At 35.7% G+C, this 27880-nt stretch overlaps 1 protein-coding gene across 1 annotated transcript; it reads left to right on the top strand.

Moving 5' to 3' along the window:
* Window positions 1-10523: 10523 nt before the first annotated feature.
* Window positions 10524-25948, top strand: LOC106663784 (sex peptide receptor-like). Its single transcript, XM_014388875.2, has 3 exons — window positions 10524-10641; window positions 17063-17111; window positions 24176-25948. The coding sequence occupies exon 3, from the start codon at window positions 24194-24196 to the stop codon at window positions 25307-25309; it is 1116 nt and encodes a 371-aa protein (XP_014244361.1). The 5' UTR covers window positions 10524-10641; window positions 17063-17111; window positions 24176-24193; the 3' UTR covers window positions 25310-25948.
* The last annotated feature ends 1932 nt before the right edge of the window (window positions 25949-27880 follow it).

Below are 27880 nucleotides of genomic sequence, written 5' to 3' on the forward strand. Positions count from 1 at the left end.
ACCCATTAGTTCATTACTGGAAGGTAAAGTCCCGGGGTTCGAATCCAGCGGCCCTGCATTCGAACCCGACTATCCAACTATAACAAATGACCTTATCTACGGAAAAAAATTGAGTCTTTTTTTCATATAATAGGCATCGTAGATATANTGCACCCGCGCGAAATTGTGTGTGTGTGTGTGTGTGTGTGTGTGTGTGTGTGTGTGTGTGTGTGTGTGTGTGTGTGGGGGAGAGAGAGAGAGAGAGAGAGAGAGAGAGAGAGAGAGAGAGAGAGAGAGAGTTGATTAAAAACTGAAACTGAAGACAAATCTGCCTCCGTATACACATTATACCAACCATAAGCATACAAAAGAAACGTAAAAATGCCACACAGAAGAAAAAGCGACAATTTCCTAATAGACAGAAAACACAACTAAGTTTTTTAATGATGTATTTTATATGATAATACTAGAGCTAAAAGTGAGAAAGAACAGTATAAAATAGTGTAAAACTTAGAAATTACAAATCACTATGGCCCGTCAAAAGAAATCTTGACCACGCCCATTCAGAAAATTCAACTGACTTAGCCAAGCCCACTTTACATAGGTAATTGAAATATTTGTGAATCTAACTACATAAAAATTCTGTTCAGCAATTCAGTTTACTTGATAAAAATAAAAAAACACGTTTTGTGGTATTTGTGTTATTAACGATTGCTATTCTCAAACTAATATTTTTCTTTAATTGATTTATTGTGAATTAACCAAATGAACATTCTTTACCATTGCAATACGGTTCGAGATGAGCACGTTTCAGCCTGGTTTTCCTTCATGGTGAAAATTAATTAAATAGTAATTAAATAAGGAAGCCAGATTTTTCTTGACTGGAAGCGAATTGAAGAAATTGACCATTTGTTTCTAAGAATACTAAGACTCAGGTGGCTTTTCTTTCCCCTTACTCTCCAATTTTCACCAAATTCAGTAAGGTCAGGAAAAATCAAACACTTTCAATAAAAGACAGTAATTAACTAATCGTTGTAACATTTTCCTAAATATGCTAAATAATATTATTTGCTAAATTTACTAAATTACACACTTCGTAGATTGCACGAGTCAAATAGTTATAAAATACATTTTCCTTGCGTTATTTCCATAAAGAAATAGCTGCTTGTTCGCTACTTGATTTTTAGAGTCAAGTCCGCCTGGAACTTCTTCGATTTTTTTACGTATTTTTAGTTTACGTATTTGGAAGGACTTTGGTTTTCAAATTCAGGGCCGCTGGCATTATAAATGTTTTGTTTTTTAATGAAATATTCCTAAATTATTACAACAATTCACAATCAGGTCCTTTATGAAATCCTGACAGCCGATCTATTATTCAAATAATCAAACAAAATCATTTAAAATATTCACGTTTATCGTAAAGTAACTTTTATATTTTTCACCGACTGTTTATTATGCTGTACTGAAAATAAATATATTCTATTGATTTTAGAAATCAATTTTCGGCTATCGAATCATTAAAAAATTGCTCGTACTAGTAAGAAATGTCATTATCGGTTAAAATTTTGAAAATATAATGTAGGTAAAGCTTTTCTTGAGGGAATGGGCTTTTGGATGAGTTTGAGGTGGAAACACTCCCTCCCCCCCGAGATATGAATTTCACTAACCTTGTTACCCGGTGCGTTTTGTAATAATCTTCCCTTGTATCCCGAATGTTAACCCCATTGTCCACCGAGTGTTACACCGAACGCATAGAAATTTATATTAATTCTATTTTGCCCGTTGTAACGTTCAAGCGAGCAAAATTGGACCGGGGTTCATTTCAAACTTGGCGCAGACTTGGTGAAACATCATCTCACACTATCAACCAATTTTATGTTTGGAATGTTGTTTATGCTCGTTTGTGTATGCTCGTTTGTGTATGCTCGTTGTTTATGAGCGTACTTTCCAATGAGGAAAACGTAATTGAAACTTGAATCGATTCATTGCCGAATTGGATTTTTATTTATTTAAAGAATCTTTTGCGTACCCTTTAATAGATACCATTACTTCGAGTTCGGAGCTTTGCTACTTTGCGAGAGGCCCGATTCCAAGTCGTGAAACCGCATAAACTTAACCGAGTCCCCTATTCGCTTCTTCGCCCTGTTTCGAGTAAATTCGTCGAGTTCACTCCGCTGTAATGTACACAGTTCGGCAATTACGACAACAATACAGGCCTAGTGCCGTGTACATATTAGAAATCGAGTTAAAAAGTGGATGTAAAGGTTTTATATAAAATCAAATTCTCGACTGTGTTAGAAAAGTCGTACGGGACGAAAATTTCTTACTTAAACAACTGGCGAAAATCAACCAAGAATTTCTTTTCGAGGAATTCGCAAAGACGTTCAGTTGACTCGGTGAACAATAAAAATAAGTAATCTTTTTATGTAAGATTTTTGGTTGAAATGAAAAAGCTAGTGCCACGAGCGGGATTCGAACCCACGACCTTCGGCTAAAGACGACGCTCCTCAACCACTTGAGCTTTCGTTACTTCGATACATTCTGACGCCAACCTTTTTCATCTTCCGAATTTTCCGAAGGTCGTGGGTTCGACCCGCTCGCGGTACTAGCTTTTTCTTTTCAACCAATTAAGATTCTTGCCTAGTAGGTGAGTTAGGTTGTAGAGTCACATGGTTTTAATCATAAGAAACGTAAAATAATAATCTGCAGTAATCTTGGTTTTCCTGTCAGACTCCCTTCGGCATTTCACTAAGTAAATATAGAAAGGAAAAACGCAGAAGAACGCGCACAAATCGTTACGAAAAGAAAAACCATGACAAAAGGGGACTAAGTAGGGATGAGCATCGGTGGTCGATGTTTAGACAATAGCGATGGTAGGCAGCCGATGTTCGATTTTTTCAACATCGATGTTACTGTGTCGATGTTTTTTTTACTATTGATGGTGGGCTGTCAAAGTTTTATCAACTTTTTCAGTTTTTCCTAATTTCCACTTTTGTGAATAGGGAATGACTCCAATTCTTCTGACATGGAAATGACCAATCAGAACCTGTCAGGAGTTGTTCAATTTCTTGCCTTAGTGGCACATCTGTTCCCTCTGAATGATTATTTTCCAAAGCTGGACAGATTATTCCAAAAACTAGAAGCTACGTTTTTTAATTACATACCAGAGAAGATGTGGTAGTGTTTCATTGTACAATTTGGATACATTAATTCTAATAAATTAAGGATATGGTTGATTTTAGTTACGTAGATGTTAAACTTTTAGCTTTTTTCGAGCAAGAGACAGAAGTTGGCTAGGGTGGATTATAGATGTTTTCCAAAGTATCGAAGAAAAACAGGGAGGTATTTTGAATAAATACTTAAATAATACGTAATAATACTTTAACAATAGACGTCTTTTATTTAAGGGACCGAGAGATCTAAATACAACTATAAATGAAACCAAACGCAAAAATCCTTCCTAATAAATGTTATTAACAAAATAAACATAATTTTTATTAATCAAGTTCCTAATATAGGTTCAGAAATGGCGAAATTTGAAAAAATTGCCTATGTTTCTAAAGTGGCACATAAAATAATATATGCATATGAAAATAATTTGGTTTAAGTAATAAGTACTCAAAAAACCATCGATGTGTAGACTATAGAGTCGATGGTTATGTTCCGATGTTTAATCGACGGTGGTCATCGATGTTTTTTTATCGATGCTCATCCCTACTATCAACCAAGTCGTCTATTAACAGATCATCACATTGTATCACAATATATTCTTACTCTTTACGAATGTATGTAGGCATTATTGCATTAGATAGGGGTTACAAGACATAAAACTATTTTATCGTAATTATGAATTTTACAGCCTAAGGCTAAGATTAAGACATTATATCATAACATATATTTTATTATACAATTTTTATAACAATTATAAACTGTTTCTGTTATCTGATTTTGTTCACAGTGCAAAATAAAAAGCCTACTCTATGTATTTGTCTTCTTAATTATGCTGGCAAGTTCTTTTCTTACGTGAAATAAATAGACCTTGCTCCATTTAACCTAAATCGAATATCAAAGTATCTCTCTTATCTCAACGTTTTCTAAGAGGAAATTTAACGTTAAAAGAAATCACATTATTTTTATTCAAACTAAAAACGATGTTTCTTCAAAGCGAATAGAAGATATAAAATAAGGTCGATAAAAGTGTAACGTAGGCAGAAAGAAGCTACTCCTTTTAACTGTTATATCTAAGGGTATTATAAAAGAATGTATGAAGTGTACATAACGTACACAGCTTATCATATATTGTTATTAATAGAAAAATCTCTTGAAGAAAACAAATATGTTCTGCTATCTTCTTCGATGTCTCACATGCTTTGGACAAGGTCTGGCACGAAGGGCTCATCCATAAACTAAAGGTGATGCTACCAAAGCAGTATGTCGATATTATCAGTTCTACCTAACTGACAGACTGTTTAGAGTCAAGCAAGAAGATCAGTATTCAGAATTAAAAACAATAAATGCAGGAGTGCCACAAGGTAGCATTTTAGGTCCACTTCTTTACTTGTTATACACCAGTGATTTTCCGAAAATAGATGGAGTAAAAATTTGCAACGTTTGCAGATGACACAGCGGTGATATCACTAGGACCGACTATTACCCATTCAATCAAAATCTTCTAAAATGCTTGAAATGAGATAAACGAACGGATAAAAAAATGGAAAATCAAACTAAATCGGGATAAATCAGTTCGTATAATCTTTACAAACAAATTAGTGGGCCATGTTCCGTCGCTCACAATGGACTGAACTGCTATACCATACGGCGATACAGCAATGGGAATGACCTTAGAAGCCAAACTGAGATGGAAAAAACACGTGAAGAAAAAAATGACAGAAATAGGTTAAAGGTATGGTTAGGGATGGTTAGGCAGACACCAGTTACCAACACCAGTAGTACAACCAGTAGTTAACACCAAACAGGCAGACATCTGAAAATGGTACAAGAGTAAACGTGTCTGACAGAACACACCACATACGGTAGGCAGACCAAGGATATTGGGGATGGACAATATACTTTTAAATTGATTATTAGTGCATAGTCTAGCACGAAGGACTCATCAAAAACTAAAAGGGGTGCTACCAAAGCAGTATGCCGATATTATCAGTTACTACCTAACTGCCAGACTGTTTAGAGTCAAACAAGAAGATCGATATTCAAAAATTAAAAACAATAAATGCTGGAGTGCCACAAAGTAGCATATTAGGTCTACTTCTTTACTTGTTATACACCAGTGATTTTTCGAAAATAGATGGAGTAAAAATCGCAAAGTTTGCAGATGACACAGAGGTGATATCAGTAGGACCGACTATCAACTATTCAACCAAAATCCTTCAAAATGCTTGTAATAAGATAAACGAATGGACAAAACAAAATCAAGCTAAATCAGCATAAATCAGTTCATCTAATCTTTACAAACAAAAAAGTGGACCGTGTTCCGTCGCTCACAATCGATGGAACTACACCATACAGCGATACGGTTAAATATCTGGGAATGACCTTAGATGCCAAGCTGAGATGGAAAGAACACGTGAAGAACAAAAGGACAGAAATAGATTCAAGGTATAGACATCTATACTGGTTGATTGGACGTGGCTCCAACCTTGCTATACAAAGTAAAATATTATTCCATAGACAAGTCATAAAGCCTATTTGGACATGTGGTATTCAAGTATGGGGCTGTACCAAACACACCAATATCCAAATCATACAAACACTCGAAAATAAAACCTTACGTAACATGGTCAATGCACCTTGGTACATAATGAATAAGGACTTATTATTATTGTAAAATTAATGGTTGGTCTAATAAAAACAGTTTAAACAGTTTAATAAATAAATTTAATACAAAAAAAATATATATAGTGCATTCTATTATATTAGTATCACTTTGATGAAATATCCTCGATCCCTGAAATACATTATATTCTAAAATAAGTTCGTGGCCGATTTTTTAAAAAGATTTGTGTATGACGAGGATTAGAATTGCACAGTTCATTCTCGGAAAATTGCCCCTTCCCGCTGATTTATTACTATTTCTCTCCATCTAAAACCATCGCCGGAAGACAAGTTAGGTGGCTCCTCCTTCGGGAAATTGTCTCACCGAAACTAATCTAACCGTAACCAAGGAATCTGATTTATTCGACATCCAATTTTGAGCTTCTGTGGTGTCGTAGATGGTTTCAATACTATTCAAAAACTCGTGGAAAAAAAAATTGAAGTTTATTCCTACGGATTTGATCCAAATAACGGAAATTTTTTGGCCAAGAGCTCGCCAAGGATACACTCTTCTTACAAACAGAAAATAGTAGAATAACTTTCAGCGATGGCTCACCGATGGTCTGAAAGACAAGGAAGGATCCTGCTCACTCGTTTAAACACAAACCATACCTGACTGACACACGGACACCTACTTTTCTGGCAAACCCCGCGCTGGTGTCCCAATCGTAGAGAAAACTGCTTAGGTCACACTTGATCGAGGAGTGCTTTGTCCTATTACAGGGAGCGCGTAGCCGATATGAAGACAGTCCTTGAGGACGGGAGTGTATCGATGTCTCAATAGCTCAAGTGGTAGAGTGGTGAGTAGTAGCGTATTTAGACAAAGGTCGTGGGTTCGAATCCCGCTCGTGACACTAACTTTTTCATTTCAACCAATACCTTACATAAAGAATAATAATAACTTTGTTTATTGATTTTAGAAATCCTAACATTGTTAGAAAATTGTATGTAATAACAGTACGTGATTAAATCGGTTGACTTTACTCGTTGGGCGTAGCCAAATTTTATTTTTACATTTAAATAAAGAAAATCCTTTCATAAAGACGATTTAACTTCCAACTACCTGTTACTAGGTGTCAAATTATTTTACTATATATTTTTCGTACTATAATCCATTAAAAAAAGATGGGTTCTGACTGGATTCGAACCCAGAACCGCTAGCGTAGTAAATACGAGTCGGACAAACTGATCACTCGGCCACCGCAGTCCCACAAATACACGAAGCACATAGTAGTAAAAACTTCAAAAACGATTTTTTTTCGCCATGGGCCAATATGTAATAGGTAAACTTTAGAGGTTATTATTTAAACTAGGCGAGGTTTAAATTATCAGAAAAGGGTGTATTGAAGTAGAGACCAAAGAGTATTGTGTTACGTACTTTACAATCTCTGTAGAAAAAGTAAGGAATATATACTGAAAATCGCAGATAAAAATAATTAAGGAAACCCCTCAAACACTGAAACGTCAGAGCTACGCTAATTGGACGAGCTACTCGATGAAGCCGAAGTTCGAACAGAAGATTTAAAAAAAATATATTTGTACTGATTTTTCATTCTTTTTAACGGTTTTATTTTACATTAAATTTGTGTTCTAATTAGTTACGCGTGGTGTTTAGTGACCGTTAGTTAATGATAATTTGGAGATCGTGAGATGTGGTCTGGTGTGACGTTGATTTTAGAAAAGCATTTCCTTTATCGTGCCAACGTTTCGAACGTTTCACATCCTACATGTATTTGTATAATTTAAACAATGTTTATAAATCCCAGGCCCTGAAGATGATCTCAATAAAAATCGAAACGTCGGCACGATATATAAAATGTTTTTCTAAAACCTACGTCACACCAGACCGCATCTCACTCTCCAAATTATCTAATTAGTTAATTCATCCTAATAAAAGCATGGGAAAGAAATCGTGAAAAAGTCTAGTTTTGTAAAAGATCTTCACTTCTTCTTCTCAAGGTTCAGGGCGTTGTTGGCTAAATTATTATAATTGGACTCTTGTTGCTTGTTTTTCCCTAGTAAATATCTCGGAGCGTTGACCTACCGGTTGTCAAGGCCTTGCATCAGGGGGTACACAGTTTATCATCTTAGAATAGGCAACATTGTTCTCTTGACAACAAGACCATGTGCCAATATCAACAAAATCCTTTGACATCCGTAAATTCCAAATGACACAGTAGAATATAGTCCAAGAATATATTGTGATATAATGTAATGATTAGGTCTGTGAAATATATTCATTTGCACATTTTTCCTGGTGAACTAAAACATCCAGTTTTAACAAACTGTATGTTTTGAATCATTTGGAATCAATTTAAGCTATATTTATTTTGCATGTTTGTGCATATATTGCCGTAAATGCATATTTTTCATAAGTGGGTTATAATTGCATATTTGTTTACATATCCGGCATATCGGTATTTGGCACGTCAAATTTTAATGTTTCTGAGCAGGCAAAAAGAATAATTCTCCGAAAAAGAGCTACGGGCTCCTCCCAGTCTTCCGTTTCCACATAATGAACGAGTTTGTGTTTGTTCAGTTGCTGCTCCACCGCTTTCCGCAAACTTTCGGTCGCCTTTGCTTCTCTTGGAATAAATGGAGAAAGGAATAGTGTTTGTACCACTGTAACTGTTCTCTTGGAATAGTTTAATTGGATTCATAGAAATATTACGACCTCAGTTCTCTTCTTTCCCCATCATCATACTTCTCAGTTTTACCCAGTCTCTCATGCGTTTTCCAACCTGAAACATTATTTGTGTGTTGTGAACTGAATACTCCTAAAATGCCGAAAGTCACCGCAAAGACGAAATATCTTGTTCAAAAGTATGTGCGTGAGTTTTCAAGTGGGACTTTTAAGGGCTATGTAGGCATTTTATACTGTTTTTGTTTGGATAAACCTATATCAACAGCTACACGTTTTTTGGTAACACAGCACATAAAGACAACAAAACACATGGAAAACAAAGGTAGGAATTCTAAGTTTCAACAAACCTTTGTGACACAAGCTGCCACAAGAGCTGTGTCTGGAAAGTCCGGTTCGATACCGATTTATGTCGTGATTTAGTTAGAGCGGACATACCCATCCATAAACTGAGCCACCCTGAATTCCAGGGTAATGTGTTGGAAGAAGGGGCTATCCTTAATTGGCAGCAACACTCCTTACCTTTGCTAGTTCGCCGGAACCTGTCCCTTCACGTTGACTCCCTGACAATCAGGAACGATATGAAGAAATATAGATTAAATTAAACTAAATTAAATTAATATGATATACATACATTGGGCGATAAAGTTAATTTAATTTACATAAGTTGAACAACAAAGTGACCTGGCCAGGGTCAAAATAGATTAAAGAGAATAGTGACAGACTTATTACAGAAAATTAATCAAACTATACAAGAAACTTGTTTTTAAATGTTTTTCACAGTACTTAACAATTATGAGAACAAACACTTCAGATTAAAGTCTTATTAGAAGACGTGAGCAGCCGAAAGGAAAATTCTGACCTGTGAACAGCAAAATGATGTGCGATGAAGAATTGCAGGCGACGTGATTCCACAACGATGAGCGGGCGAAAAGAAAACAAATCACTTCGTAATACGGCGGGTACTCGTAAATTGTAACTTCGATTACAAATCGAGAACAAAAAGAATTAGACAAACGCGTTCATCCACTCTCCAATACTAGCTGGCCAGCTGGACCCCGAGACCTTTTTTTTGTTTTTCGTCTCCATGGATATTTGAACAAATAAACAAATTTAAAAAAAATGAATAAAATTCTCTCCGGCGTAAACATACCGCCCTTTGAAACGGGACGTGCCATTCCCACGAAAGCACCCTCAGGAAATCTCACCTGGATCTTATATACAACGAAACACTCCATCAAATCAGAGACTTTATCGAAAATGGACTGATCTGGGTCTCGATGGATGAGACGGCGGATTTTTTAAATTTAACTTTTTTTTCAATGCGTTTTTCTTTTTTAATAGCTATGTCATGTTCCTCTTGCCACCGTTTCTCTTTTCAACACAATTATGTGCTTAATTTAATGTTTCCTTATTCTTTCTCATGGTAGTTTTCGCATATTTTCAGTTTTAAATTGCATGTTTTACCAAATATATTTACATATATATGTGCATATTTGTCTGTTTTTATTGTGTATAAATCACAGTCCTAGTGATGATCTGTTAATAGACTTGTTGCTTGATAGTCCCCTTTGTCGTGGTTTTTCTTTTCGTAATGATTTGTGCGCGTTCTTCCTTTCTGTATTTTAGCTGGTTGCCATAACTTTGTAATTTTTTGACCAATTTAAAATCCGATTGCACCATTATTTTCAGCTTAAAAATCCTTTAAAATGATGTGTCAGGATTTATAGGGTCGTATTTGAAATTTTGAAGTTGAACTGGGCTTGAGATAACCTGTATAATTTGTGTCCAAAAAAGGCAAAAATTTGAAACTAGACTAAGGAATATTATACATGTCTTTTTTGTTTTTTAAGTGTGTAAAACGAACACCCTGTATAGTTTGCTTATAAAATATACATACGTCTAAAATGAAAACTTGTTGAAAAATCGCTATGTCAAGAAAGATTTTTGTTTTCGACCGCAGAATCTACAGCACTGTAGAATTGAGCTGAATATCAAATTGCACAACGCAAATCACAAGTTCAACAAAGATTAAGACGTTGATATTTTAATGTGTGTGTGTAAATTCTCGACACGGAGAGTCGAAAGTTTTCTCATCTGGAGACCACGCGGGATGGAGATGAAATTTTAAAAAAGCATCATTTAATAAGGCAAGTGAGGGCATTTGTACATTAGGCCCTCCCATTAAGGTAAAAGAGCTTAATCTATCTTAAGTTTAAACAGTATGTACCCGACCTCTAACGACACATCCTTGGAGACATTTTAGCCTCCATTTACATTGATCTACAATCCACATGCATAATTCTATAAGTTATATAACGCCTAATAGATACATCCTAAGCTAAAAAATTAGGCTTGGCAAAAGTGAAAACACGTTTCGGAATAACATAGCAACGCAAGAGAGAATAAACAAATCGTGAATATGGCGGCATGTTTCTATCTCTGCGTTACCCATCTTTAGATGCACCTAGTTGTAGTTCTGGTCCAAAGGGTGAGAATAGGGGTTGCCCTATTTTTATTCGTTGCCAGTTTGTTCATTTCCTGTTATATCTTCATGACCAGGAACCCATTTTAAGATAATTTTGTTGTGTTTTCCTAGAGACATTAGGCAATTTAGGCACTCCCAGGCAAGTTTGGAGATGAAAGCACGCGCATTTTGTACCTTTATAGCTGCCTGACTGTCTGAGAGTATGTCCGTGTGTGCACCTTCCACATTTATCTTTGCTACTTACTGTGCAGAGAGTTGTATAGCATGGACGATTTACCCACTTAATCTAGCGTTCTAGTCAAGTTATACAGTGGCATTTAGGGTGGGCTTACTATCTCTGGTCTGTGGAGTGAGATACAACTTCTTTTGTGTGTTTCTTATCCAGTTTTTAGATATTTTGTAACTCATTGCTTCTTCTTCTTTTAGGTACTCCCCGATCTTGGTATCGGTGATCAAATCAACTGCTATTCTGGCTCCTATTGGTCATCTAATCTCAAGGCTTGGATCATATCCTGTCACTTCTTTGAAGACATAATATGTCAGCCCTTCCTTTTGATGCTATATGAACTCTGCCTAGCTGTTTGATAAACGGTAGTAAAAAGGAGATCTGTGCACCAATCAGATTGGTGTATTGTAATCAAATAGTCTTAGGACTTAAAAGATTGTGGAGAGGTGTTGGACATGTCAAAAACTGTATGTGCCGATGTCTCTGGCTCCTCCTGACAGAGTCGGCATGTTTCTGTCTCTGCTTTTCCTTTCTTCTTTAGGAGGGTATCGGGGAGAGACCGATTTAGAGGCCTATAATTCTTCTCAAACATAAACACACACTCCGTTGTACCTAGTTGTGGTTCTGCTCTTAAGGGCGAGATGAGGGTTGCCCTTTTTTTCTCCCTCTTTTTTTTCTGTTCATTTCCTCTTACATCTTCATGACCATTTTAAATTAATTTTGCTATGTTTTCCTAGAGACATTAGACAAGTTTGGAGTTGAAAGCATACGCATTTAGTGCCTAACTGTATGAAAGTATGTCCATCTGTACACCCTTCACATTTTTCTTTATTACCATTAGAGTTGTATAGATGGACCTCAGCTTGGAAAATTGTTAGTGTAAAATGTTCTACTATGGTATAATTCGGAAAATTTGCCCCTACACCTACTCCCCGTTTCATCTTCTATCCATTTGGTACCACATTAAGAAGACCCGTTCATGAAACTTGGGGCTACCTTTCTTCCAAAAGTCTCTATTATCTACGACCACTTGGAATGATCTGTCAAAGTTACGTTTTTCTTTAATTTTGTCAGGTACCGTTATAGCCATTTCATTTATTTTAATTCTGCCCAGAATTTTGTGTTGGCTCCTCCTTAGATCTGGCATTATTTTCTTGTATCTCAGGAGTCTGTTGGCACTCTCCAAAGCCACTTTTTGTACATAAATTTGTACGAGTCGAAGGTCGAGTGCGGTTTCTATTGCTGGTGGGGCAGATATGCGTTGCCTGTAATTTCTTTGTAGACTTTTTAGCTTGGTCTGCGTTTCCTTGGTCAGTGTTTTTGACTTACTTGAGCTCCGTAAGTTGGCTGGGTCTGACCATTATGTGTATAAACGGTTCGCCATCCTGGGGTGGTTTCCCAGTTTTTACTGCATAAAGTCTGGCCAAAGCTTAGTAGAGCCTTGGCTTTATGCATAATGTTGCCTACGGATTTCCTCAATTTGAGCCTTTGGACAAGAGTTTTGCCTAGATACTTTGTTTCTTTGAAAAGAGTTAAGTCTTCATCTTTTATAGTAAGTGCTTTTAGATTGAGCTTCCTTCTTCTTGTAAAAGGTATGAGATATGTTTTCTAGAGTTTATGTTTAAACCCATTTTCTCACACCATCGTACTACAATACTTAGGGCGTTTTATTTCTGATTTGACAGAGTGTCATCAGAAATTCCTCGTTTAAGATTGTTACCACGTCATCTGTGTAATCTATCGTATGATATCCTAATCAGATCCAAATGAAACATAAAGGACAATTTTATTTTATTATTATATAGAGTATCTTATATTATATACGTACAAACATTAACAAAAATTAAAAAATAACCCTCGGACAATTGATTTATTACACATACTTTGACATTATACGATTTGTCGATTGATTATAGTGTAGCTTAAACATTCAACAACATTAATGGACTACGTTTTGTGAAAAGCGATAACTCGGCCGAAAACATGCCGGAAACCAAAACTAAAACACATACGACTAAATTTTATGTACAACAACTAATGCGTAAAACTCGTAGGGTAAAGTACTTGTCACAGTAAGGTAAAGGTCCGTGGTTCAAATCCAGAGGCCCTCCATTCGAACCCGACATACTTACAAATGTGCTTTTTAACTAATGTTAACATCTTAGGGTCACTGACCTAGCCCAAAAACAATTCGGTTACATTGATCTCAACCCCCTTGACACCGTTGAAAATAGTAGTAAGTTTAAGTTTAAAATTGTGCATAACTTAACAATACAAGATACATACCGTTGCAATTAATTATGTGTTATTTATTTAAATATTTTATTTTAACTCTTCTTATGCATAGCATATTTAACTAATGATTTTACAATTTAAATCGCAATTATTATAAATACGTACAAAACTGACATGAATGCAATAAATATATTATAATTAATTAAGGTTTTTAGTTGAGATAAAAAAGTCAATGGCACGAGCTGGATTCGAACCCACGATCTTTGGCTAGATACGCCGCTGCTCTACCACTTGAGGCCTTGAGCTATCGTGACCTCGATCCACTCGGACCCTAACTTCCCATCTCAACCTCACCTTTTGAAAAATGGCAAAAAGGAGGGAAAATTCAAAAGGTGGGGTTGAGATGAGAAGTTAGGGTCCGAGTGGATCGAGGTCACGATAGCTCAAGTGGTAGAGCAGCGGCGTATCTAGCCTAAGATCGTGGGTTCGAATCCCGCTCGTGCCATTGACTTTATTATCTCAACTAAAAACCTTAATAAATTGTAATATATTAATTGGTCAATCGGACCACGAAATTAGTGAATTGAATGAATGCAATAAATAAATTTATATGTTTTGTATTTGCATACTCAGATTCTATTTAAATCGTGATAGAAGAAAAAACCAAAGTTTATTTTCTGATATAATATTAAATATTATTATAATATTTATATGTTATATTCATATATTACAATATTTATTAATATAAATCATTCATTATTTTGAGAGGGTTGTTTATGCAACTGAATATAAACCAGATGGTTCTTTTACATAAATTCATGTCTGTGTGAGGGGGGTACATTTAATAAATTAATGAACACATGAGTGAGTGAATAGGGTGATGTATTTAATTAACATATGAAAGATCCAACGAGATAAGAGAATGTAAACAGAGATTAATTTATCTTTTCATTCCCACTGGGGAAAATCGATTCCTGGGAGACAATTTATTCTTTGTTTAAGTTGATTTCTTAGTTATGTAGGGCAATGTGATGTATCAGATTTCCTTTTGAACCGTTCCAATTAAGAAATTTCAACACAAAAACACCCCATCGCAGAAACATTCAACCTAAGGATAGAACCGACAATTCTGTGCACGTGACGTTTAATTTCCTCCTGCTCGAAATGCTTGATCAAGGTAGATTTAGGTAATCAAGGCGTAGATCAATGAGACATGTTATCAGCCTATGCTCTTCTATGTTTTGTTCAAAAAGCTTTTATTTTTGTCTTTTTGATAGCTTAACAAGTTTTACAATACGAACAGCGAGAATATTTAGGCCTGAGATGACTACAATACCATCTGACCTGTCTAAGAAAAGTTTTTATTATTGTTCCTTAACAATTGAAAATACCCTGTGAAAAATGTTTTTATTAATTTCTAAGAAAATGCATTCTAGCATTAATTACCTAATTATTAATCATAAATGAATATTATTTTTCAAAATAGATCAAATGTGAAAAAAAGGCGAGGCTGTTTTTTGGGCTTGTTTATATTCATAAGAACGACACCAACAGCGAAAATAAGCGGACCCAGAGATTATCATACTATTGATTCAACTCCCTGTACGCTAAGGCAAACTTGGCAACTTAATTATAATTGCTGCCCTTGTCCGGGTCTAATAGATCACAATGTATGCAAACAGACAATGTAGACATTGTCACAGTAGTTGTTCATGATAGGAAACAAGACGAATGCTTTGTACACGAAAAAATATGAATTAATTTAATTAAATACATATATTTGCATATTTAAACAGAAACCTCGGATGAAAATGAGATGCGGAATTTTCCTGCCGTTTTTACTTTCTTCACTTCTTCAAATGACATGCGGTAGATAGCGATACTCTCTAAAACCTATTGTTTATAATATTAAAATTTAATTTCTGGTTCAAGAGAGTATTTTATTTGGTGTTTTACAAATCTCAATTTATATTGAAGAGTAAAGTTTTTTATTCACTTTCAATTAACTATACTTTTTATGTAAGGTATTGGTTGAGATAAAAAAGCCAGTGTCGCGAGCGGGATTCGAACCCACGAACTGCGGCCAAATACGCCGCTGATTTACCACAGCTATCGTGACTTCGATCCTCTCGGACACCAACTTCCCATCTCAACCTACAACCTTTCGAATTTTCCCTCTTTTTGTCATTTCCAATTGTCGTGTAATCGGGATTCGATTCTCAGCGACTTATGAAGTGGCCACGGGGAGTTGTTAGTGAAGTGATGCTTCTTTTATTTATTAAATATTAATCCATTTATGTTTTAGTGGTCTAATGTTACTTCTTTTAATTAACTATACTTTTTATGTAAGGTCTTGGTTGAGATAAAAAAATCCAGTGTCACGAGCGGGATTCGATGGAGTGTTGGTTTCCTGGAGGATCAAAGTCACGATAGCTCAAGTGGTACAGCAGCGGCGTATTAGCCAAAGGTCATGGGTTCGAATCCCGCTCGTGACATGACTTTTTTATCTCAACCAAAACCTGCTTAAAAAGAATAATTAATTGAAAGAAGTAACATGGTCAATTGACCATTAAAATATAAATGGCTTATTAAAAACGATAAGTAGAAATGATAAATGGTGGAGTGAGTGTGTTGTTCAATATTTTTAAAAAGATAGTTCCTACTCACAGAAAGTTGTTTTCAATGATGCGGATTTCGACCCCCAAAGCTCATCATCACGTTGAAGGAGGTCAGCTCAGAAATTCAAAGCTCCTTCAACTTGATGATGAGTTGTAGGCTCGAAATCCGGATCGTTGAAAAAAAACTTACTGTGAGTAGGAACTATCTTTTTAAAAAGAAGTTTAAACCTTTTATGCAACGCCCGGATTTGGAGCGTAGTAATACAACACATTATCCCGCCGGCGTATACAATATGGTGTCTGTTTCTTCATCTTAGTGCATAACCTACAAATGAGGTATCATTGAATATACTCATGTTGTGTAGATGTTTTCTCAAATGCCAGTGACCGGGAAGAAGTCCTATCACTCCTGTAGCAGTGAGTTTGCTTGTCTGTTTCAGTCTATTTTAGCATAAGCTTAGTGTATCTAACACTTCTAGAGTTTATACACTTCTCCTGTTGCCTTTTTTGGACCCATTTTATGATGAAAGATTCAATGTTTGTTTTTGCTATCCCAAGAGTTCAAGGCCTATTATGGTCTTGCAGATCCGTTACGCAAAATTCCCTTATTCGATTAGTTATCAGTACTCCAATGAAAAATTTACGTCACAGGCGGGATTCGAACCTACGATCTTCGGATCAATCCGATGCTATAAACAATTATCTAACCTCTAATTTTGAATGAATTTGAATTACATTTTTTGAAAATAAAAATTTAACTCCCCCCTTGATAACCACTACGGGAACTAGAAGTCAGAACTGGGCCTTAATAAAGAGACGGGCAGAAACAAACAGCCAATCCCGACCGGCTCTTCATTTTTTATCCTTTCTCGAGAGGGAAAACGGCGTGAAGATTATACACAACCCGATGCCGCGTCGAAAACACTCTCGTTTATTTAGAAAAATATTTTCATTCGCCATTTGAAAAAGGCGGATTTTTTTGTGGAGTGCTTCAATAAAATTCTACGATTGGCTTTAATATGTGTATCATTTTTTTATTTCAGGAGGACGTTCACGCTGAGAGAATAATAAAAAAATGCTTCTGTAAATAGAGTAAGTAAACCTTTACATTTAATTATATTTATAGATACAAATATATGCGAGTAACTTTGTTCTTGGGCAAATAGATTTTTTTAATATCCCGTTAATTTACAATACTTTTCCTCTCAAAAATTTTTAACATTTTGTCACGTGATCCCATTAGTCTGGGGAACTGCTGACGCGTCATGCTCCCGCGGTCAGTTGAGAGCGCACGACCCGGAACGAGAAGTTTAATTGCGAGTATCCTTAAAGTTGGATGATTTTGAGCAGTGAACATACATTGTTTGAGATATATGTTTTACTGTTGTAATTTCAAAAAGGGATTGAATTAGACATTTTTATTTAGCTGTTGGCACATAAAAATGTTTTGTTATCAAACGAAACTTCAACATTCATTGGTAGTTGGGGTGTTCGAATGGATCGAAGTCACGATAGCTCAAGTGCTTAAAGCAGCGGCGTATTGAGTCGAAGATCGTGGGTTCGAATCCCCCTCGTGAACTGACTGTTTTATCTCAACCAAGACCTTGCATAGAAAGAATAATTAATTGAAATAATCCGTTATAGTTATAGGGTTAAATAAGTGTTTACGCTTGTTCCTCTATGTTGTTGACAAATAAATGTTTTACTGCTTGTTCACTGAGGAATTTTCCCTTAAACGCCGATTTTACTTACACTATGGATTCAGAGATAATTTAAACCTATTTAATCAAATAAAAACAACAAAATGGGTCAATAATATGCTTATGTCCTTACACCACTATTGATGAGGACCGGAATAAAGTAACTTGGGTACTTTCTTTTTAAATTAATGGTCAAAATTGGAAGACTTTTGGACTAAAAAAATAGCTGAAAGAGGTCACTTAAAATGTCTTCTGTAATAAGCAATAACATTAGTGATACCAAATACGATAAAAATGTATTGGAAAATGCTGTGAGGCGAAGTACTCGTCAATACCGCCCCTGTTCAATTACCAGTTCGTCTCCAGTCATACTCGTCCTCCCTTGGAGGAGGTCTGTCTGACGACACAAATAATCATCCAATTTAGGGCGTATCTGCTGGTAACATCACAGATGAAAACAACATGGTGTCATGGTACCTGTTAAGCATTTTTTTTTATTTTATCACAGGAACTGGTTTTTGCATTAAAAATTAAGAAACCAAGAGCTTATGAAACTGCGTTTTACGTGGCTTGCAAAAATGGCCAGTTAGTGTGATGATTTTGGTTATGGGGAAACCTGCCCAACCATGCGCACCTGACAAGCTAAACCAGCGAGAATAGGCGGACCAGGAAAATCGAAGACAATCCATTTAAATTGTTTAAATTTGTTATTCTACTTTGTTTAACCTATTTTATAAACTATCACCAATCTCACCATAGACGAGCTTATTTATTGCCATAAATACTTAAAACTGTAAAGGTAGACATATATGCTCTCTTCCTTGAACCTTACAATTGTATTTTATTAATATTTATCAACGTATCAGTTTGTTAAATCATTAAATCGTTAAAATTATATTTTGTAGTTCGATTGACCAGATAACTTCTTTCAATTAATTAATCTTTATGTAATGCATTGGTTGAGATAAAAAGTCAGTGCCACGAGCGGGATTCGAACACACGACCTTCGGCTCAATACGGCGCTGCTCTTACCTGTCCGAGTGGATCGAAGTCACGATATCTCAAGTGGTAGAGCAGCGGCGTATTTAGCCGAAGGTCGTGGGTTCGAATCCCGCTCGTAATACTGACTTTTTTAACTCAACCAATACCTTACATACCAGTTTGTGTTTAATTGATTAACCTTAACTGAGATTCTTTAGAAAGAAAGTAATCAGTACCATAAAAATATGGTTACTCGATTTCTATCTTTCGAAAGCGTTAGATAAAAATATTAACATATTCAAAATATATAAAAAAACAGCCCTACGTTACAATTCAAAAGCCAGTAAACTTTTTATAATTTGCTTTATAATTGGCTGGTGGGATGGAAAAATCGAGCTCATTGTTTTCTAAACGTTGCCAAAGTGAAGAATGCTTTTCTAAGCAATTTCATCGTTAATATGATTAAAATATAATTAAACATTTAAAACAGTGAGTAAGCATTTTAGAATAATTTAATCTTTTAAAAGCATGTTTTAACTTATATATGTAAATATGTGTTTAGATCGGTAGGTTTGCAATCAAATAAACGTTTATAAGACAGAGTGAAACGATTTATTTATGAGCCACGTATATTACTTCTTTTTATTAAATATTTCGATTCCATATATGTGAAGGTTGTTGTACAAAAGTATTTTGTTTTTGAATATTAAATTCTTTTACCCACGATCCCATTCTTCACAATGTCATCATGGCCCTTTTTTGTTTTATTGAAATTTTTCCCTCAACTCGTTCATCAAGTTTTCATGTCACATTTTGTATTTTCATAAATAGTCCACTTTTTTTTACATTGATAGACTGGTTTCTGTTTGTTTTGGTTTGTTTTTCATTGTATAATAACTCTGTGTCAAATTGATCAATGTTTGAACTTCGCTAATGGTCCTTTCTGGTCAATTTATAACGGGTATCTAATTTAAGCTTAAGAAAGCATGTTTGGTCAATTAATCGTGAAGCATCCGGTAAGTATCAGTAACAATATTGATACGCCCTTCCCATAAGGATAAATATAGACTTACTAATCTATTATTGTTTATTAAAACTTTACGTTAAACTTTACAGTTAATACAACTCAATAGATATTATACAAAAGAAAAACGAAAACAAAAGTATGTAGGCAAAATATAGATAACAGTAAAATATCAATAAATACTTAAGATATTTTCCCAGCTGAGAGATGCTGTAGAATTGAAAGTTGACTGATTCATTGTTAGTTCTAATTTTATTATCGGTTTTGCAGAATAAATATATTAAAAGAAAAATAAGGATCTCTGAGCAACCGATATTGAAAGGAGTTTAAAGAAAACTTCCTAAGTTGGAGATCCGGATAGGGATGAGCATCGATGTTCGATGTTTAGAAAACATAAATGGTAGGCGACCCATGTTCGTTGTTTTCAACATCGATGTTACTGTGTCGATGTTTTTGACCAACGATGGTGGGCTGTCGATGTTTTATAAACTGTTTAGTTTTTCCTAATTTCCACTTTTGTGAATAGGGACTGGCCCATATTCTTCTGACATGAAAGTGAGCTATCAGAACCTGTCAGGAGTTGTTCAATTTGTTGCCTTAGTGGCACATCTGTTCCGTCTGAATGATTATTTTCCAAAAAGCTGGACAGATTATTTCGAAAACCAGAAATCGCTTAGAGGATAAATTGGCTTTCAAGTTTGTTTGTTGTTTTTTTGTTTTTTTAATTGCGTTCCGGAGAAGATGTGGTAGTGTTTCATTGTAAAATTTGAATACATTAATTCTAATAAATTAAGGATATGGTTGATTTTAGTTACGTAGATGTTAAACTTTTACCTTTTTTCGAGCAAGAGACAGGAATTGGGCTTGGGTGGATTATGGACGTTTTCCAAATTATCGAAGAAAAACAAGGAAGTATTTTGAATAAATACTTAAATAATACTTAATAATACTTTAACAATAGACGTCTTTTATTTAAAAGGGACCGAGAGATCGATATATAACTATAAATGAAACCAAATGCAAACACAAATCCTAATAAATGTTATTAAAAAAATAAACATAATTTTGATTAATCAAGTTCTTAACAAAGTTATTCAGAACTCGTGAGATGCGGTCTGGTGTGATGTAGGTTTGAGAAAAACATTTTCTTTATCGTGCCAACGTTTCGATCTTTATTGAGATCATCTTCAAGGCTCAAAGTGTTTGTCTTCTGTGTAATTGTGCCATTCTTGCGTGTCGTGTTGAGACACTTTGAGCCCTGAAGATGATCTCAATAAAGATCGAAACGTTGGCACGATAAAGAAAATGTTTTTCTGAAACCTACATCACACCAGACCGCATCTCACGAGTTCTGAATAATTATCGATTAACGGTCACTAATCACCACGCATTCCTAACAAAGGTTCAGAAATAGGAAGTTCGAAAAATTAGCTTATGTTTCTAAAGTGGCACATAAAAATAATGTATGCATACGAAAATAATTTGTGGTTTGAGTATTCAAAAAATATCGATGTATAGACTGTAGAGGCGATGGGGAGGGCCCGATGTTTAATCGATGGTGACCTTCGATGTTTTTTTATCGATGCTTATCCCTCGATCCGGAACATGTTTCTCTTTCCCCAATCCACAGACAAGCAGAGGTAGTCACAAACGAAATGAAGACGTGGTTTGGTGTTAGGTCACTTATTCTACAAATTTCCTCAGGACTTAAAAACGATTTAAGGCTTTTGATATGCTGAGCGGTTTTTCAATTCGGCTAATCTTATCTCACGGATGAATCTCTTTTTGAATAGGTAGTCAGAATCACATAAATTCACATAAATCTTTGTGATAGTCCTGCCTGCAAATGTAAGGAAAAATTGGTTCTAAGAAGAATTTGTAAGTTGTCTTCCTCCTCTCATAAGCACAGTAAACACCCTTTTTTCCTTAAATGGTAAGAGCATTACTTATTCCACATGAAAGCATATTTTAATGTGTGGTGTTTAGTAACCATTAGTTGATGATTATTTGGAGATCGTGAGATGCGGTCTGGTGTGACGTAAGTTTAGAAAAACATTTTCATTATCGTGCCAACGTTTCGATCTTTATTGAGATCATCTTCAGGGCCTGGTATTTACAAACATGGTTTAAATTACATTTATACTATTATACTGAATTATACTGAAGATGATCTCAATAAAGATCAAAACGTTGGCACAATAAAGAAAAGGTTTTTCTAAACATCACACCAGACCGCATCTCACGATCTCCAAATAAGCATATTTTAATTTTGACAAAAGATTTTTCAGTTGATGAATCCAGTTATATTTCGTATTTTTTAACTGGCCCCATTTAAACAGTTTTGGAAGGCGAATTTTCTCCATTTGCACTAATTTTTCTCATAAATTTGAAGGTTTTTTTGTATATTCCACAAAACGTATTACATGTTTTCAAAATAATATGTCTTTTTATACAATAAAGTATAAACCATCCCTAACCAATAAAGTAAAATAGTTCTCAAGAAAATGTATATAAATTAAGTTTTTTTTATTAATGAAATGAAAAGTCTAATATTGTTAGTTTGTAAGACAACACCAATAACTCATAACAAGTTGCTTGAAATCGATATCGTTGACAAATCTTTAGAAGTGCTGAAACTTGTCATTCAGCAGGTGGGTTGGTGTCCAGGTGGCCAATGTTTCCCAAGGACAGCTACATGGCGAATAAGGGGTGCTTTATTAGATTCAGTTGGGGCAGTGGTATAAGATGTGTTCCACTGTTTGATTCCTTCCATTTCACACGTGCACGATGCACTTGGTAATATTTTAAACCTATGTATCATCCTCCCATGACCGCTTAGTATCTAGGACAACCTTGGCTCATCCGAGTCCTTTGCCTAATGTCCAGGAAAATTGCCCAGTGTGTAATCCTTTTTCTGACTGCCCTCCACTAGGTCATCAAGAAACGATCGTTCATTTCTCCATTAAACGTAAAAACTTTTGGAGAAGATTAAATAAAAATTCAACAAGTGTTACTGCCCGGGCTCTCTAAATGACAATTAACCATTGAACACGACGTGCTATATTCTTCGAAGAGAAATCAGTCGTTTCAAAACGAAATAAATTTAATTTTAACTCGCTAACCGTCGTTAAAAATTTTAAATGTAAAAGCAATATGCTCAGATTCTACTAAAAGAATTGAAACAATCCTTCATGGCATTTCATACATCGAATAGTTTGATTTTCAAAGCTTGCCTTGAAAAAGGTCGTCCCTTTATTTTACACAAAATTATAAATGCCATAAAGTTTCTAGTTTGAATCAGTCTTTTGCATTAAAATGCATCCTTTCCCTTCTCCATTTGGCCCATCCAACGCCGTTCCTTGAGATGGAAATGGACCTGCCGTTTGGCGAGATTGACTGACTAAAAATGAAAAAAAAAATATATTACTCTGTCGAAGCCCTACTTGCAAAAAGGGTGATGGGATTCGGCATTTCGACGGGCAGAGAAATGGAATGATGACATCAAGGAAACCTCTGATCCTACTTGGTAATCAACTACCCTACATAGAGATAAATGGGAAATGCTGATGGAGGCTGCGCGACTGCAATATTTTAGTGGTATCCGATCAGATGAAATATCCGTCCGTCTTTGATGGTTCAGAACATTTGAGCAAAGCATCACTATTTGAGGTGAACTTTTTAAAAATCTCACCTTTCCCCACGTAAACAGTCCACAACTTGTTTATTGACTTTGTCTTTAGGTTGTAAAGCGGGTTAGCGACGAACTTTAATTAAAAAATATTCCGAGCCCTTGCAGCGTAAAAGGAACCAGCAAATCTCATATTTTCTGGTTTTTAACCATTGTTATTAATTTGAAAAAACGTTAAATATTCTACAGAAAACAAATAATTAAATTTGTAAAACAAGGAATAATTTAAAATGTTAATTGTTCAATTTTAAACTGGTAATTGTAAACTTGTTTAAACTGTTAAACAACATTCAACAGAATGGTAGAGGAAAACGTTAACCCTGCTGTTATGATAAAGGGTGAACGGAAGTAGGATAAACATGTGTGAACGTGAAGTGATTTATTTTTCGTTAAATAACTCATGTTGCTTGAACATTTTTGTTACGGGGATTGCTTTGTCATGCTTGGACAGTCGTTTCCTCTCGTCGAAGCGTTTTTCCAGAAAATAAAGATGGTAAAGCCTTGTCGGGTATTTGAACCAATAGAACATATTGTAGAAGAGTCGTACAAAACAGCAAAACTTAATTAAACCGCCCTAATGAAAAGGAATCGACATCAAGTAGTAAGCTTAACCTTGGGGGTCAATTTAGTTGAAAAGGTTAAAATCGGTATATTGGTTCGGCCTTCTTACCTCAACCATCAAATAAACGCTTAACACTTAAAACATGTCCTTTTGTGTGTTCGTACGATTGTTTATTCTAATGATATTTTTTATTGGTTTCAGAAGGAGATTTATGCGGTGATGAACGTCTCGGGGCTTAACGAGCCGTACTGCGGCTCGGCGTTCGCTGAGATCAACGCGTTTTACCGCCCTGTGCATGGTTACGTGAGCCTCATCGTCTGTATATTTGGATGTGTGGCCAACCTGCTCAACATCGTGGTTCTTACGAGAAGAGAGATGTCGTCTCCGACTAACGCGATTTTAACCGGCCTCGCCGTCGCCGACCTTCTAGTCATGCTGGAGTACATACCGTTCACGTGGCACATGTACTTGAGGAAAAGCAGACACACGCATTACACGTACGGGTGGGGCGTTTTCGTTCTGGCGCACTCCCATTTCGCTCAAGTGTGCCACACGATATCCATCTGGCTGACTGTTACCCTGGCCGTGTGGAGGTACATAGCCGTAGCTTATCCCCAGAGGAACCGCGACTGGTGCGGGATGCAGAGGACCGTGATGGCCATCGCTTTCGGATACATCATCAGCCCGATTCTAAACATACCCTTGTTCTTGGCTTTCGACATTCAGCCAAGGGTGATCAGAGTCAACGAATACGGTATGACGCAGACGAAAAACAGTTCGAACGTCCACAACCAAACGATATACGTGGTAAACGTGAGCGAGCTCGGTGCTGCGAACGATAACTTACTTGCAGACATAAATTTTTGGGTGTACAGCGTAGTCATAAAAATAATACCGTGCATAGCATTGACAACGTTAAGCGGGGGTCTCATATGCGCTCTAATGGAAGCGAAAAGACGAAGAGACGCCTTGACCTCCGGTTCGCGCAAAACACCTAGAAACATCGAGAACGAAAGGCAAACCGACCGAACGACGAGAATGCTCCTTGCTGTCTTACTACTTTTTCTCATAACGGAACTTCCCCAGGGGATCCTCGGCCTAATGAGCATCCTTCTGGGAAAGCGGTTTTTCGAAGAGTGCTACAACAAGCTCGGCGACATGATGGACATCCTCGCCCTCATCAACTCGGCCATCAACTTCATGATCTACTGCGCCATGAGCCGACAGTTCAGGACCACTTTCAGCCTGCTTTTCCGTCCGAGGTGGCTTCCGGTACCACAGGTCGACAACGGCAACAATCACAATCACACGACAACAATGGTCACCCAAGTCTAGCGAAAGGGGTCGAGGAGGCCCATTACCCATATCTAAATATAGCCTCCCGTTCAGCAAGGGGTCCGGATTATCCGCTAAATCCATCTTAATAGAATCCACCGAGTGATATCGGGCCGGACTGACAATGAGCCGAATCCACCAGGCGGCCCGTGATTAGGTCTCTCGTGAAGTCCACTCGGCCTAAAACACATCTCAAACCCGACTCTAAACGACAACGCAAATCTACAAATGTCCGATTCGAATTCTGGAATATATTTGAAACGAATAGCCTTCGAACATTGTTTAATTTCTGCCTACTTTGTTACCATAGTGTCGTCAATCGTTACCTAATGCGAGGCTGTGGTTTTCATGTTAATCGATGTCGAGTAATGTATCAGTTGTAAATAATAACACTTTGTCGCATTACGATAGTATTAAATAGCCACGCTGTAAATATCGCTCTAGGTGTCTTCTATACGTGCTATATTTATCGGTTGTATTAATAGTAGCATATTTTTATAAGTAGTGTATTTAATGATAGGACAAAGGCCGTGGTGTATACCATTTGAGCCCATGGTAGCCACCACCGTCTATAGAATAAACCATTACAAAAATGTATGTGATTGATTATTGTAATAAATCTAGATTTATCATGTTGTATATTATCAATTTTGACAAAAATTTCCCAATCCTCCTGAAAATGATTCAAGCAGGTATCAGTTATCATCAATTGGATTTTTTATTATTAGATCTGGCCAAGAGCATATAACCAGTACATGATAATTTATGCAAGTTGTAATTAATTAATTATAAATATTTGACAATGATTAATACTGATAGATATAAAAGTACGTCCTGGGGGCCCTGCATTATTAACACCGGCACCCTGAGGGTTCGGACAACCTCGTAATTGAAATAACCTCATTCCAAAAAAAATGCCACAGGTAAGTAAATAGGGTCTAAGAAATACATAGAATAAAAATTCATTTCCTTCTATAAAAAATCATTTCCTTGTTTAAAGAAAGACGATACTATCACTATCGCCTACAATTTATTTGCGTTGGCTAGTAATGTTGATGATGTTGAGTAAGGCTAGTAACGACGTCTATTTTCGACGCGATTAAAAATATCTATTTTCGATTTATTATTGAAGTCTGTAAAACTTTCATCTAAAAAAAATTTTTTTTCCAATTGTATAGACAAAGGTCGTGGGTTCGAATCCTGCTCGTGACACTAGGTTTTTCAATTTTTCAATTCAACCAAAACCTTACATAAAAATGTTAATTAATTGAAAGAAGTAATTGGTCAATCAGACCACTAAATATAATGGATGTATAGGCAAACTTAACGGTAAAATGCAAAGAAGAAGTAAATCGGTCAATCGGTTGGAATGAAATCCACGACCTTTCATTCATTTCAGTTTCCGCTTTACAGGGAGGACGAACTGATGTAAATTGAAAAAGTTTGAAAAAGTCTTTGATTCTTTAAATTTAAAAAATAGAAAAAAAAATTTTTCGTGCAGCTGAAAACGCTACAATATTCCTTCCGGACTTTGAATTGCCTTAATTGTTCAGTTTAAATCACAAAACTTACTTCTGGATTTCAAAGATAAACGAAACAATAAAATAGTTTTAATATAAAAAAAATTTAGCAGGTTTGCGAAGGGATCCTTTGACCTCCGGATAATACAAAATAAAGAACTTACTCAAGAGTTTCATCTCACTCCACATGAAAAATCAAGCCCCGTCTAATCTGAGGTCGAATTGTCCCTTATTGCTTTTAACCGTCCTAGTCGAGCTTCTTCTTGCCTGTGTGTAAAGGCGACCCAATGACCACAACCACAGCTAATAGTTGTCACGAGTTCTTATGTGTTTCTACATATAAATCCACTTATGTACACACCCTAATTCGTGTAACCGTAGCAAATTGCGTTTTGTCCTAGAAACTTAACACATTTAATTTGTCGTTAAAATTAGCTTTATAACGTTTTTATGCCTTATATAAAATTTATTATAAAACTATAAATATTTTTGAATATTACGCAAGTTTTTGTGTTATTTTTCATTTACTGTTGGGAGGAGGGGTCTTTCTAATTGAAGAGACAAATCTCCTTATCCGGTACGATAGATGCCGGTTTATAGCCGATCTGATAGGGTTTCCACTTTTGTAATCGGTGGGAGGATGAGGATGATCTGAGAGGTAGTGGAGAAAAGATATGACAAATTAAAATGAAAATTAATAAATAAGTGTTAATGAAATTAATATTGAAAAGGACAAACAATTTATTAATCCTTTGAAAATTATCTGACGCAACGTAATATTATCGTTAGACGTGAGAGTACAAATTAAATTAAATAAAAATAACATGCAATATCTTCTGCTGAATAAAACACTCAAATTAAAATAACAAATTGATACAATCAAACAAAATAATAAGTAAATTGTAATAAATTAAATTCTAACTTGAAAATCAAAATATTGCTATCGATTGAATAACAAAGTTGGTCACGAAAATACCGGATCCGGAAAATCTTAAATCAGATTTGACTTTAGTCGATTTTATCGAAGGTGAATAGAAATTAACAAAATAAG

This window comes from Cimex lectularius, unplaced genomic scaffold (genome assembly GCF_000648675.2).
Source record: "Cimex lectularius strain Harlan isolate CLEC.00 unplaced genomic scaffold, Clec_2.1 scaffold135, whole genome shotgun sequence".
NCBI classification, from domain to species: Eukaryota; Metazoa; Arthropoda; class Insecta; order Hemiptera; family Cimicidae; genus Cimex; species Cimex lectularius.

Excerpts from the sequence above, each read along its gene's own strand:
- LOC106663784 (XM_014388875.2), top strand. The coding sequence starts at position 24,194 with ATGAACGTCTCGGGGCTTAACGAGCCGTACTGCGGCTCGGCGTTCGCT.